We start from the raw sequence: 17,805 nt of genomic DNA, 5'->3' as shown, positions 1-17,805 counted from the left end.
CTGTAATATAAAGTATATTTTGAAGATATTATTATCATATAGCAAATATGAATTTAGAAAGTTTATCATCAAATCTTCTGATGGGTAAATAAATGCAAATTGAACCCCACAATCATTCCATGTAGATAAATGGATTTATTTATGTTATTTGTTTTTGCATACAACAGATAATACTTACATATGTTACAGTCAGTGTCTATAAACAGGTCCAATATGTATATTGACTGAAAATTTTAGTTAATGTGCATATTGACTGATTCACTCAGGCAAGGTATATTTTTTCTTAAATTTTCATTAATTTATTATTGCCTGAAAAATAGGACCGGATTTTAGACAGACTGGCTGAAATGAATTAGACTGCATAATTTAATCTCCTCTATTTAATTTGGATCTATTTTGATCTATCAAGATCAAAGTAACTTATGCAAGAAATTAAAAATGTTTTCACAATGAATTGAATCCTTGAGTTCTTTTTTTATGTTACTTATCTTTGTTAGCATAATATTCAGTTCAGAAACAGATGACTGCTGAAAAGTCATGCATGTGTAATCAAAGACTAGTACACATGCACCAGTATGCCGAGATATTAAATAAAATAATAAGAGTCATTGTGCAATGCAGATATCTATTGGTGTGTATAGAAAAAAAATAACATTGATAATTTGTTTATGTTGGAATTTGAAACATCAGTTTAGAACAAGGAAACATAAGAAGCAAGGCCTAATGAAGTTAAGAATCAGCTTTATCTGTGTTACAATCATATGATTATTGTCAATGCAAACTGGATGTAGACACTGCAGTTTTAATACAATCAACATTATAGAGATTGACAATTAGTATGAATATATGTTAGTATTGGTATGTTTTATTTTTAAAAAATTGTAGTTAGTCAAATACTCTTGAATATGTATTTAACTAATATATAGGGTCCTCTGTGTCTGAAAATTATTTTTTTCTACTTTGTAAAATTCAAAAAAGGCCAAAATAATATATATCTTTCATTGATCATACTGGAATATAATCATGGTAGTATTTGGCAACAAACAGCTACCATTCATAACCATATAATCCTTTTATACAACATGCACTAATTAACCCTTAATATCAAAACAAATTTCAGTGATTTCCATTACTTTTGTTTTGAACATTGTATCATGATATCTAGTTGATGACAGTGCCTGTTACTCTTACAATTTCTTGAGAACATTTCTCATTGCTCTCTGTTATATATCTGACAAATACTTACATTTCACATCATTGACATGTGTTGCTGTCAATATTCACAACATTGAGGCTACGGGCAACTTTACGTTGCATTAGACCACATTTCGCGTACCGTATCGTCTCACCGTTGTACATACTGAAATGCATGCATATGATGTAGCCTGCTCGGCGATGCTACAACATAGATATAGGAACGTATACAAAATCTACTTTTTTTTCATATTCATACATCAAGGACAACACTTTCAGTACCAATTGCAAAACGTCAACAAAGCGACCTGGGATGAACGATCAGCTGATCTCACCGCATCGCTTCGAAAGCCTGTCTAGTGGATAACTATACAATATGATCAGTCGTGGTCATCCCTGATGTATCATTAAATCAAAGAACATTTATTTCCGGACATGGCAATAGATAAGTCATTGTTTAGGCGAAAAGATTTGCTGTCCAACACAAGCGTGACTGTTGCCGACAGAGGTGAAGGTTATACTAGTTAACTGTCTATAGGCGTCATGGTAACATGTAGTGCTCGTTTTGCGCATACCACATGCGCCGTCAGTTTAAGGTTGGACCGTCCGGGTCAGCGCACCTAGCGGGTTAGTGAAGGGAAGATAAATTGAAAAAGATCGCCCATTGCTTATGTAATTGGTGATCTGGCCTGTCAGATTTATTAGCCAAATATTAAGAAAATTTTGGCCTTCTTTGCAGACAAATGAAATGTCACCCAACAATCACATGCCTCAAGTTAACTTCTTCTGATTATTTTGGCCCCTCAACCATCAGAGGCAGTTTTGCTGGTCATGTTTGTTGTTTAACGCCGCACACAGCAATATTCCAGCAATATGATTGCGGTCTGTAAATAATCAAGTCTGGACCAGACAATTTAGTGATTGACATCATGAGCAAAGATCCACTCAATTGGAATACGATGACATGCATCAACCTACTCAGCAAGCCACCTCTTATAACAAGCATAGTCATTCTTACGGCAAGCATAGGATGCTGAAGACCTATTCTACCCTGGATCTTCACAGGTCTGCTGGTCATGTGACCACATGATAAGCTGTAGACAAAAGCCTAGGTTTGTCAGCACCATACCCATGCTCGTGGGTTTCACCGAAGTGGTAAATGTCTGAGACCTGCATCACTTCGGGCTTTCCTCCCACATTAAGCTGAGAAGCCGTGATATAACTGGAATACTGTTAAAAGCGGCGTTAAACCCAACTCACTCACTCACTCACTCAAGTGATCCTCCTCTACAACTCACCTTTACAACTAACAAGACCCAGGCATCTATGAAGCTCGTTTGGGTATCTGAAGCAGTGCTATGATTGCAAACCCGGGAAGATCTGGGTTAGAATAGGTCTTCAGGTAACATGCTTGCCATAAAAGGCGACTATGCTTGTCGTAAGAGGCGACTACAGGATCGGGTGGTCACGCTAGCCAGACTTGAATACTTGTATTTACAGACCGCCGTCATATAGCTGGAATATTGCTGAGTGCAGTGTTAAACAACAAACAAACAAAAAACATGATGACAAAGTTAATAAAAGTAACATTAACAACATATGTATACTTTTGTATTTCAGATAACCAACAGCATAGAACAAGATCTGTTACCTAGTCTGCCTGCCTCGCCCCCTGATGTGGAAGCCCTGAGGGTGTTCCTCATCCTCCCAGAATGCCATCTCTTTGACCAGCCCAAGTATTACAGCTCACTCATCTGCCCATTTGGAAAAAACATCCTCAACCTTGACAGAGTTGCGTCCAAAGTTTTAGGTGGGAGTTGATCATGTATAAGGCCTCCCTCTATATGGCTGCTACATTCTACATTCTGCAGCCCTTATTTACTGGTATATATCATGGAGTCACCTAGTAGCTATCTCTAGTCAGACACTGTTGATGAGTGCATTCATGACAAATGTAGGCCCCAACTTCTCCCGTCATCAATATTTATGAGCATGTATACGCTACATTCCTCTGTCATGCCTGTATATGCATGTACCCTGTGGGTAGTCTGGGTTGGAATTGGTACCCAGAAACCTATGCCGGGGTCGTAAGGGGCGACCAAAGGAATCGTGCGGTGAGGCTCAGTGACCTTGTTGATGGTGTGTCATTGTACCCTGATGGCATGGATCCTTGTTCACAATGTCAATCACTAGATTGTCTGGTCCACACTTGGATATTTACAGGTCGCTGTCATATAGTTGTAATATTGCTGAGTGCAACAACAAACAAACAACATATGGGTGTTACGCAGTGCAGTTCTATTTTGTACCAACCAATAAAACCCATGTAATTTTCTAGTGAGGGAGTTGTCATATAGTTTTCAGATTACTGAGTGCTCAGATTACATCACACAATGTTAATGTTTCTCACATGAGTCTTGGGACATTACTTCAAGTCCAGCATTGTTTAGACTCACACGAGGTTCATGCATGGAGCAGTGCTAACTGGGCTTCCTAAAGTTATCCACAGCGTTATTTCATAAGCTGGCTAACAAAAGACATGCAACACTACGACAAGGCATAATGGCCATATGTGATTGTGGAACAGTGTATTGACAATGAATTTCTACACCTCGAGATTTAACACACAAATAAAATAGTTGACAAGTGTAAGAATGACATGTTTGTCATTCAGATGTTATTCAAATAATTGAACAATATACACCATCTCCCATTAGGCTTTCTGCAAGTTGACAATGTCACTTTTCAGCATTTTGTATGGTCTAGGAAGTTACCAAAATGTCTATTGCATACTCTCGTGAAATCCCATTTGATTTTCTCTTTGATTGTTCTCATTTATATTTGGCAGTTTAATGTTTACATGTGACACAGTTGGTGTCTGTGTGGCAGTCACAAGGCATGCAAGAGAAGGTGCTTTGTTTACAGAATAGAAAAGTGATTCCCAGACTCCCATGAAGGCATTAAATCTTGAAATAAACATTTCTAAGAATTGACTTTTGCTCTGTGAGTTCAACAGCATGGACCTTGACAGAGTTGTCACAAACCCCACATTCATACAGTGGGGCTTTTCTCTTTGAAGGTACATACTCATGTATTTACACAGAGTAATCGGCAATTCTTAAATGGAGTTTCATGTTTGTTTTCTTCCAATGTTTCAGATTTATGGTGGTCCGCCTTACAAGAGACGTATTTCCATAGAATTGTCAGTGTAAGTCTTGTAGAGGCAACCATAGCAATATGTCCTGGTACCCAGTTATGAAACAGGGCTTGAAAAATTTCTTAAGCCTAACTTATCTTGCAGGCGAAGTAGATAATACTTGTCCTGCAGTATTTTTACCATCTTCTCGAGACAAGGGAGTTAACTGACTATAAAAGTCCAGTTTCCACCCTTGCCGAACTAGACTGGAATTTCTGGGTTCGATCGTAGCGCCATCAGTGGTTAGTACAAACTGTGTCCCTTCTATGCCTCCCCTATTGACCAATGAGATTCCACATCTTGTATCACTTGCATTTGCTTCAAACAAAATGGTGGCACCCAGTCAAGATGATCTGATCAATAATCAAGATCTATATTGTGATAAAACGGGTCTGACGTTGGAAAGTGAATCAAATCATGTGTGCACCTTGATTAAAAACATGCAAAAGATTTGGAAAATATATGCTGACGCCGAGTTGGCGGTGCACATCCTTCGCAAATCCTGCAATCGACCGAAATCTGCATGACAGCTTACAAACCTGATTTCGATTTCGTTTAGCGATTTTGATTGGACTATGCATATACTCGTTAGTCCAGCCAACATATAACTCCATAATACCAGCCTAATTCAGCAAGGGTGGACACCGGACTTTTAAAGCCAGGTAACTCACCTGCCTTGGGAAGATGTATTTTCACTTACCCTGTTAAATTTTATGTTCTTGGCAGACAGTACAAAATAATTCCCCACCATCTATGTTCATCTCCGCCCATTCAAACTTGCTCAACCACACATCTTCCACAGTTCGTTATCTGTTATTACAGTCATACTGTTTTTGAGAAGAAAAAAATTTTCTCGGCCGGTTTGTGAATTATATTATGTTTTTCTTGTCAACCACACCGTCCTCAAAATTTTCCGTATGGCAACCATTTCCCTTACAAAGTCATTCATCAGCTGTTCACTATTGCTTTGACATTTGAGCGTCATTGACTGATCAAAATGTCCCTAAGGTCTTTTTAGAATTATTAAGGATTAGAGGAATATTCTTTAAAATGCTGGTAAGTTCGTGAAAATGTCTAAATGCTATTTGTCTCCACTAAAATCACTGAAGACCTGAGACATTGTGTGCTATCCTCACACATTAATCTGTGCGTGCATTAATCCGTACGGGCATGCATGTAAACTTGGATGAGTTAGAAAATTAGTTCTGATTCCTTTGTTGTAAACGGCTATCATAATGCAAGCAATAGGTTTGTTTGTGGACATACGCCCCATCAGACCAATGATGACGGACATGTTGTATGACCTGCTGTTTGTTTGTGCAGGTGTATAAGCAGTGTGTCCAGTATATCCTGCAGCTGCCAGACACCACGAATCCTCATGAGGTATGACGGAAGTCTTACAGAGCAAATACTTCTTTCTTCAATGATCTTGCTCAAAGTACCCATAACCGTTAGAGTAATAATGGCATGGTGAAAATAAGTTCCATGTGCCTAAAGGGCACACTTAGAAATCCAGTAATTGGGAAGGGCACATGCCATGTGCTGACAGGTACCCCCAAAAATTGAAACATTTTCAAAGAACAAAAAAGTATATTAGTGTTTGGATCAGTCAGATATCAATGTTAAATCATTTACAAGTTACTTCCCTTCAAGAATGATAATCGGCGGTGGGGTAGCCTAGTGGTTAAAGCATTCGCTCATCACGCCGAAGACCCGGGTTCGATTCCCCACATGGGTACAATGTGTGAAGCCCATTTCTGGTGTCCTCCGCCGTGATATTGCTGGAATATTGCTAAAAGCAGCATAAAACCATACTCACTCACTCAAGAATGATAATCATGACAATAATACACTTGTCAAAACAATTTCCTCACCAGAGAAAACATTTCCATATGTGATTGTGGTGTTTTTGCTTCAGAGTGAAAAGCGAGGCAAGGGCCTCTATGTGTCACTGGAGATCTTGAAGAAACTGAATGTGGTCAATGAACAGAATGGGCAGATCATCCCCTATCACAAGTTCTATGTCGGAGAACTCAAGGACAAGATTAACATCAAAGCTGACTATGTCAGTTGGGTTCAGCAGAACTCCAGACTCAGGCAACAGGTGGGAAATTGTGTTGTATGGCCTCTTTTTTTTATTTATTATTTTTTTTATATTTTATACATGTTAAAGACAGCACAAAAGCCCAAATCCCTCCAAAAGAGTCGGCTATGTCATGAGATACTTCTGATCAATTTTGAGTAATCATCATGTTAATATTGTTGTGTACTAATGGTACTTTCTGTGGTTAATATAACGGTCTGTATTGGGCAGGGCCTCCACTTCTGTAACTATCCATTCCTGTTCGATGCGGCGGCCAAGAGCATGCTCCTGCAGACCGATGCCATGATGCAGATGCAGGTACGTTGCCACAGCGTTACTGTTTACATACCTGTAATAGTCAACGAGAAGGGATACACACATCACTTACTGTAGGGCAAGTCATTGTGGTAAGTTTTAATGGCCATAGAAAACCTAAAATAGATAAAAGTAACAACTGTTGAAATGCATTTACTTCAGATATCTCTCAGAATTGGTGCCTGCAAAGCCAATGAAATAATTTTAAACCCAACAGGACAGTTGGGCAGGTGACCCTTAAACGTCAGGCAGGTGGGCAGGCAGTTATTTCGGACACTGCATCCTACACAGTGTGTCAGTCGATGTTTTGGTTGGTGATGCAAGTCAGAAATGCAGCCCTATTTCAATATTGTTTGGGTTTGCAGAATGGTCAGGCATTCCACTTCTAATTCCGGGCCAGAATCAGTCCCCAGCAACCTAAGCTCATAGTCCCATGGGGATTCCGGGTTAGCAATGGCCCCAGCAACCTATGCATGTAGTACGAGGCGACTTATTGGTTCGGGTGTTCAGGCTTGGTGATGTCATTGATTGATTGTCCTCATCTCCCAACGGCATGAATTGATGCTCATTAGATCCAATGACTGGTTTGTCAGGACCAGGCTAAATTATTTATGAGCTGCTGTCATATTGCTGAGTGCAGCATTAATCAAGAAGTGAGGTGAGGTGAAATGGGATTTAACATCGTGTGCAAGGTTGTTGCACTTATATAGCAACTGTCTTTTTTATGACGAGGCCAGGGATTAAACCCCTGACCTTCCTCTCTCTGGGCGGACGCTCTACCACTAGACCATGGAGGCGGTCTATTAAACAAGAAACAAACAAACACTTTTAATTTGATTGTGCAGTGGTTGATTCAATATTGTCTGATGCTTTTAAGGTTTTTGTTCTTTTGTTAAAATTTGAAATGGTATTTTGCAGACTGCAATAGATGAAGTTGCACAGAGGAACTTCTCAAGTCTCTTCCTGCCTATCGACCCAGTGAACCCGTGTCTCGTGTTATTTGTTACCCGTGAAAATTTGGTTCAGGACACTCTACAACAGCTCATAAAGTATACCAGTGCAGATCTGAAGAAACCTCTCAAAGTAAGAACAATGCACAACATTGTGAAGATTCAGTCATTAATGAACATGACAGATACATTCATTGGAGAAATTCCCGTCACTCTTTTATACTCTTACTCTTATTATTGTCAGCCTTCTAGAAACTGTCCCATCCTGAAACTTCTCAAATGATGAAGCCTGCCATGATGAGGTAGACAACAAGGGTGGATAACTCTAGCTATGGCACAGAACCATTCTGGATGTTCCACTCACTGTGGCTATTGACTGCGGTTCACATCCGGCAGTGACAGCACTTGGTATTTTTCACCATATTTCAATCATTTACCGCCACTGACAACCTCAACAAACATATCTACACGAAAACCACTTACAAATAACAATTGAGATAACAAGGTTTCATTGTAACTGAAAGTATGGATAAGTATTCACTTGTTTTATTCATCTCAGATATCTGACATGAACTTTTGTCATCTGTGGCAATTTCTGGTGTCCTCTGCTGTGATGTTGCTGGGGGGCGGTGGGGTAGCCTAGTGCCCAGTCACGCCGAAGACCCAGGTTGGATTCCCGACATGGGTACAATGTGTGAAGCCCATTTCTGGTGTCCCCCGCCATGATATTGCTGGAATATTGCTAAAAGCAGCGTAAAGTCATACTCACTCACTCACTGATGTTGCTGCAAAATTTCTAAAAACGGTGTAAAACCGTACTCACTCACTCACTCACAGTCTGTGCCATTTTCCAGTGTATCTACTGTACGTACACAGATGATTGCCAAGTCTTATATTTCAGATTTTGTTTATGGGAGAAGAGGCAATAGATGCTGGTGGATTGAAGAAGGTAAACTATTTTCTGTCTGTGGTAGTCTGGAGGACTGACTGTGTAGTATTGTCTGCCACTGTTGCAGGTGGTGTTCCTCGGCGAGGAAGCAGTGGATGAGGGCGGGGTCCGTAAGGTGCGACTTAACCATCGTGTACTCAGCATGTCAGTTCATTGTACTCGACATCGCTCCATGCTATGCTTAGCGTGGGAGGGTAGATTCACCCTCTCCAAAACCTTGATTTTCATTAACATGGTTCATTGTTTTCTGCTGATCCATCGTTTTCAGAGAAGCAATACTACTGAGTTTATTATAAAAATAATATTCAGTGTTTATTGTGGCTGTCCTTTCCAAACTGCTTACGAGGGCGGATCCAGCATTTTTAAAAAGGAGGGATCCAAAATATTAAAATCCTCTCTCAGATAATTTTAGTGCCTAAACATACTACGTTTTAGTTTTCAAGGGGGGCGGGTTGTGTCCGGACCGCCTGGACCCCCTCTGGATCCGCCTATTGTTTAAAACTTTTGTCAGGAGCTGTGTAACTATTAGTCGACGTAACACTGTTGTGACCTTGGAACACAGGGCAGTAACTGTACACTTGCAATACGATATGTCTCGCATAGGTAGTCATGATACGAGTCATGGAAACATTTCCATCTTCAAAGGAAAAGAAAAGTAAATTTGAATCAGTAAAAACAACTAGGTTGAGACTTCTTTACAAACATGCAGAAAACAGTATGTTACTATTTATGTTTATACCACTTGTCACTTTAGTACGTCGGATTGTACTTGTATAGTTTTTGCATAACCTACAAATGTAGTCTTGTACACTAGAATGTCGCAGTGTACTGAATATTGGAACTACATGCATCAATGTAGCAGGAAAGAGGAAGTTGTATAAGCAGGGGAGCACCAGGTAGTCCTTTTAGTGATTGGTAACATAAGCATTAGTATATTCAAACCCTCTGAGTTCTTGTCAATCACAAAAAAAACTTCTTATGGAAAAATTCAAACTATCAAACATAAGAGAGTGTTACTTGCATTCAGTACCAGTATGCTCTTGCATTCAGTACCAGTATGCTCTTGCCTACAGTACAAGTATGCTCTTGCATTCAGTACCAGTATGCTCTTGCATTCAGTACCAGTATGCTCTTGCCTACAGTACCAGTATGCTCTTGCATTCAGTACCAGTATGCTCTTGCATTCAGTACCAGTATGCTCTTGCCTACAGTACCAGTACGCTCTTGCCTACAGTACCAGTATGCTCTTGCATTCAGTACCAGTATGCTGTTGCCTACAGTACCATTATGCTCTTGCCTACAGTACAAGTATGCTCTTGCATTCAGTACCAGTATGCTCTTGCCTACAGTACCAGTATGCTCTTGCATTCAGTACCAGTATGCTCTTGCCTACAGTACCAGTATGCTCTTGCATTCAGTACCAGTATGCTCTTGTATTCAGTACCAGTATGCTCTTGCATTCAGTACCAGTATGCTCTTGCCTACAGTACCAGTATGCTCTTGCCTACAGTACCACTTAGCTCTTGCCTTCAGTACCAGTATGCTCTTGCATTCAGTACCAGTATGCTCTTGCCTACAGTACCAGTACCAGTACCAGTATGCTCTTGCCTACAGTACCAGTATGCTCTTGCCTACAGTACCAGTATGCTCTTGCCTACAGTACCAGTATGCTCTTGCCTACAGGCGGGCACGGGTGGCCCAGTCGTCTAAGGCGCCGCGATTCGCTGTGCAGAGTTGCGTCCCTTGGGCACGCCAGAAACCTATGATTGTGGGTTCGAATCCCGGTTCGCCCCAATTATGTTTCTAGGTTTGTCAGCACCATGCCCGTGCTCGTGGGTTTCACCGAAGTGGTAAACGTCTTAGACCTGCATCACTTCGGGCTTTCCTCCCACATTAAGCTGACACGCCGTGATATAACTGGAATAATGTTAAAAGCGGCGTTAAACCCAACTCACTCACTCACTCACTCTTACCTACAGTACCAGTATTCTCTTGCCTACAGTACCAGTATGCTCTTGCCTTCAGTACCAGTATGCTCTTGCCTACAGTACCAGTATGCTCTTGCCTACAGTACCATTATGCTCTTGCCTACAGTACAAGTATGCTCTTGCATTCAGTACCAGTATGCTCTTGCCTACAGTACCAGTATGCTCTTGCATTCAGTACCAGTATGCTCTTGCCTACAGTACCAGTATGCTCTTGCATTCAGTACCAGTATGCTCTTGTATTCAGTACCAGTATGCTCTTGCATTCAGTACCAGTATGCTCTTGCCTACAGTACCAGTATGCTCTTGCCTACAGTACCACTTAGCTCTTGCCTTCAGTACCAGTATGCTCTTGCATTCAGTACCAGTATGCTCTTGCCTACAGTACCAGTACCAGTACCAGTATGCTCTTGCCTACAGTACCAGTATGCTCTTGCCTACAGTACCAGTATGCTCTTGCCTACAGTACCAGTATGCTCTTGCCTACAGGCGGGCACGGGTGGCCCAGTCGTCTAAGGCGCCGCGATTCGCTGTGCAGAGTTGCGTCCCTTGGGCACGCCAGAAACCTATGATTGTGGGTTCGAATCCCGGTTCGCCCCAATTATGTTTCTAGGTTTGTCAGCACCATGCCCGTGCTCGTGGGTTTCACCGAAGTGGTAAACGTCTTAGACCTGCATCACTTCGGGCTTTCCTCCCACATTAAGCTGACACGCCGTGATATAACTGGAATAATGTTAAAAGCGGCGTTAAACCCAACTCACTCACTCACTCACTCTTACCTACAGTACCAGTATTCTCTTGCCTACAGTACCAGTATGCTCTTGCCTTCAGTACCAGTATGCTCTTGCCTACAGTACCAGTATGCTCTTGCCTACAGTACCAGTATGCTCTTGCCTTCAGTACCAGTATGCTCTTGCCTACAGTACCAGTATGCTCTTGCATTCAGTACCAGTATGCTCTTGCCTTCAGTACCAGTATGCTCTTGCATTCAGTACCAGTATGCTCTTGCATTCAGTACCAGTATGCTCTTGCCTACAGTACCAGTATGCTCTTGCCTACAGTACCAGTATGCTCTTGCCTACAGTACCAGTATGCTCTTGCATTCAGTACCAGTATGCTCTTGCCTACAGTACCAGTATGCTCTTGCCTACAGTACCAGTATGCTCTTGCCTTCAGTACCAGTATGCTCTTGCCTACAGTACCAGTATGCTCTTGCATTCAGTACCAGTATGCTCTTGCATTGGTCAGATACCTTTAAGATTATGTTCAGTGTCATATTCTCTGTAACTTTTATCATATTCATCATTTCTCACCCACAATTTCTGTTGTCAGTATTGTCATTGCAAAGCTACAATTTAGTAATGTATTGCAAGAAGTATTACAAATTAATTAATGAGTCTAGTTGAATACAGACCCTCTTCTCACCTCATCATGTTGTAGATCATGAAAGAAATTTCAAAATTGGGGAAAGTCAATATTTATTTATAATGTGCTTTGTTTGAAAGAAAATTGTGCGAGAAGTAAGTTGACATAAGTAGAGAAGTTAGTTGAGATAAGTGGAGAAGTAAGTTGACATAAGTAGAGAAGTTAGTGGAGAAGTAAGTTGACAAAAGTAGAGAAGTTAGCTGAGATAAGTGGAGAAGTAAGTTGACATAAGTAGAGAAGTTAGCTGAGATAAGTGGAGAAGTAAGTTGACATAAGTAGAGACGTTAGCTGAGATAAGTGGAGAAGTAAGTTGACATAAGTAGAGAAGTTAGTGGAGAAGTAGGTTGACATAGGTAGAGAAGTTAGTTGCGATAAGTGGAGAAGTAAGTTGACAAAAGTAGAGAAGTTAGTTGAGATAAGTGGAGAAGTAAGTTGACATAAGTAGAGAAGTTAGCTGAGATAAGTGGAGAAGTAACTTGAGATAAGTAGAGAAGTAAGTTGACATAAGTAGAGAAGTTAGTGGAGAAGTAAGTTGACATAAGTAGAGACGTTAGTTGAGATAAGTGGAGAAGTAAGTTGACATAAGTAGAGAAGTTAGTGGAGAAGTAGGTTGACATAAGTAGAGAAGTTAGTGGAGATAAGTGGAGTAGTAAGTTGACATAAGTAGAGAAGTTAGCTGAGATAAGTGGAGAAGTAAGTGATCTGTGGCTCCACAGATTAAGCTCTCACAACACATCAATATTCTGTATTCATTTCGCACTGTAGGCTATCGGACCCTTGTACTATCTTAATGTACAACGCATATTATGAAATTGGACAGATGAGAGGTCTTAGTTTTTTAAAAACATATTTTGACAACACACATTAGGAAAACACTAAACTAATCCACTTATGATATCCTCTCCATATTGGAATATAGACATTGACTTCAATGACATTTACTCATGTTTGCATTAATACGTCGACATAGAATATGTGCAAATATGTACAACGTGAAGTACATCTAATATCTAACCATTTTATAGCTATAGCAGGGATGATTTAGCAAAAAGGTCTTTATTTGGATGCTCCATGTTCACTGATCATGTTAAGGAAAGCCACTGCCTAAATTAACGTGATTCAAACACTATTTGAACTGAAACTCCTGATGCAAGAGATGGATTGGTGGATTGTTGTTATCATGTTGTTTGTTTGAGCATGTTTGGTGTTTTCCCTCTTCCTCAACTAAAACTTTGTTGTCAGGGAGTGACTTATGAATATAATAATATCATTAAAAGTTATCCTATGTGTGATCAGTAATTAAGTGTTAACCTCTTATTCAAACAGAAGATAGTAATGTCAATAATTCAAGAACTGTACAAATTGCCGATAGTTTGATTTTATGGTCGTGTTGTCCTTTGTTTGATGTCAGGTGTCATAGACTTGTAGGATTTAAACAAAGTCTGAAAGAGATCAGGTGTGACCTGGTATTACCTCAAGCGTATTCATCTTCATCTGCTTAACATTTTTGCCACTGATAAAAAAGTGTGGGATTTGTACATCATCCAGTTCTGACAATGCACATAGCAACTATATACCCAGGTACACACACTAAAGCTCCCTCCAGTCCTTCCCGGATGTGCTGTTATGCCCATGTCTTTCAGATAAGATCTTAGTATAGGCATTCTATGGTGTTGGCCTTTTCTCACAGAGTGCAGTCAAGTTAGACTGCTGTGTCAGTGCTTCCAAGTAAACTTAGCATGCTCTGGTTAACCAGAGTTTACAACTACCGTATTCAACGTAATAAGCGCCCCGCTCTAATAAGCGCCCACGGCGATATTTGCTAATATATTGGCTAGTGAACAAGCCCCATTAGCATCCCTTCCGATTGATCAATGTACACAAGACTTATTTATTCGCGTATAATACGCACTCGTGTGTTCTATCCATCCTTAATTATAGACAATTAAATTCTGGAAAAACATATCTGTCGTACATAAACATTTCAGGCTGTCAGCATAAACCACAAAATTTATCATTCAACTATGTTTTTCCCAAGTTCTAATTTTGAGAGCGCCCTGGGCGCTTATTACATCGAATACGGTAATCTTCCTGAAGGGGATAGGGGTGGCTCAGTTGTCTAAGCTACCGTGAGTTGTTGGTTTAAATCCTGGTTCACCTGATTCTGATCGTCTGTCCAAGCACCATATCCATGCTTGTGTCAATTTACCAGAGTGGTAAATGTCAACACCCTTTGACTTTATGCAGTTTCTTGCATGAAACCCAACTCATCATGTGAAGATGAAGCTTGTCAAAGGTTTATCAGCATTTTAGGTGACATAAAAATGCAGGCTATATCCTGATAATGATGTGGTTATTCCAGCTGTCCAAGCCTAGGTGTGTGGGGAGTAAAACATGGTAATAATGCCTCGACAACTCTACAAGCATAGATGGAAAATTGCTGGTGTTGCATAAAGCTTTAACACTCCCTCCCTATTATTGTTCCTCCCTTATTGAAATATTGAGACAGTTAAGGTGATATGGACACAAAGTTTGGTTCAAGAAGAAAATGATAAGCAGATTTATGGAATGGTTTGTTTATCTATCCATCCAACTCATATTTGTAAACATTGGCAAGTGGAAGCAGTTACCTACCTTGATTGCACGCTGGGGACCCTTCAGTTGAACTTCTGTTAGAGCCAAGGAGTTTGTACTTTACCGTTGTTGTACATTGCGTTACAATGTTGCCGCATCAGTAGAAATGTCTTTCAATGTGGTCATTCATTGTTTACTTGTAAATGGCTATTTGGACATGTGCATGCATGGCTTAAGTAAAAACTTGGTGGCTCTGGGTTTGCATGACATCGATTTTAATTATTTATATTTTTTGAGAGGTGCTTTGCATATCAGATATTTGATTAAGTGCATTTGTGGAAAAATTAATTCTTTGTTTGTTGACAATTGCATAATTTTGTCAATATTGATAAGAGAACTGTCTCAAATAAGGAAGGATGAAGGATTGCATCTTGAATATTGTATAAAATATTTAATGATTTGTTGCAAGTCAAAATTGCAGAAATTTTGTCAAAGATTGACATATAAAACCTGTTGATTTATAAAAATGAAATATTGGCAGCTTGTGTTGATGTGTAAAATATGAAGGTATGTTAAGATGATTGCTGCATAGTAGCAGTGGTGTGCCCATTTAGCTCTATCCAATGTCTGTCTAACGTGTGCGTGTGTCCCCATGTAACCTTGTCTCATGTGTGACTCTCTGATGTCTACGTGTATGTGTCCCCATTGTAACCCTGACTGTCCCATTGTAAGCCTGCCTGTGTCCCATTGTAGCCCTGCCTGTGTCCAAATTGTAACCTTGCCTGTGTCCCATTGTAGCCCTGAGTGTGTCCCATTGTAACCTTGCCTGTGTCCCATTGTAAGCCTGCCTGTGTCCAATTGTAACCTTGCCTTTGTCCCATTGTAACCTTGCCTGTGTCCCATTGTAACCCTGTCTTTGTCCCATTGTAACCTTGCCTGTGTCCCATTGTAACCTTGCCTGTGTCCCATTGTAACCCTGTCTTTGTCCCATTGTAACCTTGCCTGTGTCCCATTGTAACCTTGCCTGTGTCCCATTGTAACCCTGCCTGTGTCCTATTGTAACCCTGTCTTTGTCCCATTGTAACCCTGACTGTGTCCCATTGTAACCCTGCCTGTGTCCCATTGTAACCCTGCCTGTGTCCCATTGTAACCCTGACTGTGTCCCATTGTAACCCTGCCTCTGTCCCATTGTAACCCTGCCTGTGTCCCATTGTAACCTTGCCTGTGTCCCATTGTAAGCCTGCCTGTGTCCAAATGTAACCCTGCCTATGTCCCATTGTAAGCCTGCCTGTGTCCAAATGTAACCCTGCCTGTGTCCCATTGTAACCTTGCCTGTGTCCCATTGTAACCCTGCCTTTGTCCCATTGTAACCCTGCCTATGTCCCATTGTAAGCCTGCCTGTGTCCAAATGTAACCCTGCCTGTGTCCCATTGTAACCTTGCCTGTGTCACATTGTAACCTTGCCTGTGTCCCATTGTAACCTTGCCTGTGTCCCATTGTAAGCCTGCCTGTGTCCCATTGTAACCCTGCCTTTGTCCCATTGTAACCTTGCCTGTGTCCCATTGTAACCCTGTCTGTGTCCCATTGTAACCCTGTCTGTGTCCCAATGTAACCTTGCCTGTGTCCCATTGTAAGCCTGACTGTCCCATTGTAAGCCTGCCTGTGTCCCATTGTAACCCTGACTGTGTCCCATTGTAACCTTGCCTGTGTCCCATTGTAACCCTGTCTTTGTCCCATTGTAACTTTGCCTGTGTCCCATTGTAACCTTGCCTGTGTCCCATTGTAACCCTGCCTGTGTCCCATTGTAACCTTGCCTGTGTCCCATTGTAACCCTGTCTTTGTCCCATTGTAACCCTGACTGTGTCCCATTGTAACCCTGACTGTGTCCCATTGTAACCCTGCCTGTGTCCCATTGTAACCCTGCCTTTGTCCCATTGTAACCCTGACTGTGTCCCATTGTAACCTTGCCTGTGTCCCATTGTAACCTTGCCTGTGTCCCATTGTAACCTTGCCTCTGTCCCATTGTAACCCTGCCTTTGTCCCATTGTAACCCTGTCTGTGTCCCAATGTAACCCTGTCTGTGTCCTATTGTAACCCTGTCTGTCTCCACAATGTAACCCTGTGTCTCATTGTAACCATGTCTATCTCCCCATTGTAACCCTGTCTGTCTCCACAATGTAACCCTGTGTCTCATTGTAACCATGTCTATCTCCCCATTGTAACCCTGTCTGTCTCCCCATTGTAACCCTGTGTCCCATTGTAACCCTGCCTGTGTCTTCACAATGTAACCCTGTCTGTGGCCCATTGTAACTCTGTCCCCTCGATGTGACCCTGTCTGATGTGTCTGTCTGTGTCCCCAGGAATTCTTCCTGCTGCTACTGAGAGAGGTTCTTGACCCCAAGTACGGGATGTTCCGCTACCATGAAGAATCCCACATGCAGTGGTTTAACCCACAGGTAGGGTCAGCTACACACTCAATGAGTACTAGAATTTAAGACAAGACAAGACATACAAATTCTTTGTGAATTTCATGTTTGACTTTCCACTCACTAATTGAACTGATCAAATGGAACACTTTCAAGTTTGATGGTTGTTGTGGTTCATAAATGCAAGTGATGCTCTTGTCTCTGTCCACTCTGTAAACACTGTCACCACCTCCCCCGCGCTACTGTTGCAGACATTTGAGGACAACTCCATGTTCCATCTCATCGGGATCCTCTGTGGACTTGCCATCTACAACTTCACCATCATCGATCTACACTTCCCACAAGCTCTGTACAAGAAACTACTAAAACGGTAACCAGTTGACAATTGTGCAGAGCATCAGGTTCAGTGCAGCCATGCATTTTGAAGATATCATTCACTGTTTTGTGATTTAGCTGTCAGGGAAATGAAACTCAGAATCCATTATTTCTTGTGACAAGATAAGAGAAAAATGCAAATTAGTGACCAAAACAATCAGTACAATAATTAAAAATTACCGGCGAAAATAGATTCATGAAGGTGATTCACCTGCTGTGAACTGGTATTTGGTACAGACCTGGGTCCGAGCAGAGGTAGATAAATCCCTGGAGGTGGTATTGTTTGGCCAAGGGACTCAGTTCCCTAGAAGATACTGTGTGTTTGATCGGGAG

General features: G+C 41.1%; 1 protein-coding gene across 3 annotated transcripts in view; it reads left to right on the top strand.

Moving 5' to 3' along the window:
- The window catches only part of LOC124153089 (probable E3 ubiquitin-protein ligase HERC4), a 56,113-nt gene that overhangs the window by 21,443 nt on the left and 16,865 nt on the right, over positions 1-17,805 (top strand). For 2 of the 3 annotated variants that reach the window (XM_046526232.2, XM_046526231.2), the window contains exons 13-21: positions 2,815-3,004; positions 4,353-4,402; positions 5,714-5,773; positions 6,309-6,494; positions 6,705-6,791; positions 7,707-7,871; positions 8,640-8,687; positions 17,032-17,127; positions 17,349-17,467. In XM_046526232.2, the coding sequence (XP_046382188.1) occupies positions 2,815-3,004; positions 4,353-4,402; positions 5,714-5,773; positions 6,309-6,494; positions 6,705-6,791; positions 7,707-7,871; positions 8,640-8,687; positions 17,032-17,127; positions 17,349-17,467 (1,001 nt within the window). Of the gene's footprint in view, positions 1-2,814; positions 3,005-4,352; positions 4,403-5,713; positions 5,774-6,308; positions 6,495-6,704; positions 6,792-7,706; positions 7,872-8,639; positions 8,688-8,754; positions 8,803-17,031; positions 17,128-17,348; positions 17,468-17,805 lie in introns of all 3 variants that reach the window. The other variant, XM_046526230.2, reaches the window with a different exon arrangement.

The sequence above is a fragment of the Haliotis rufescens genome, unplaced genomic scaffold (assembly GCF_023055435.1).
Source record: "Haliotis rufescens isolate VD_foot unplaced genomic scaffold, xgHalRufe1.0.p SCAF_11, whole genome shotgun sequence".
In the NCBI taxonomy this organism is placed as follows: Eukaryota; Metazoa; Mollusca; class Gastropoda; order Lepetellida; family Haliotidae; genus Haliotis; species Haliotis rufescens.
This window is presented reverse-complemented; position numbering and strand designations above follow the sequence as displayed.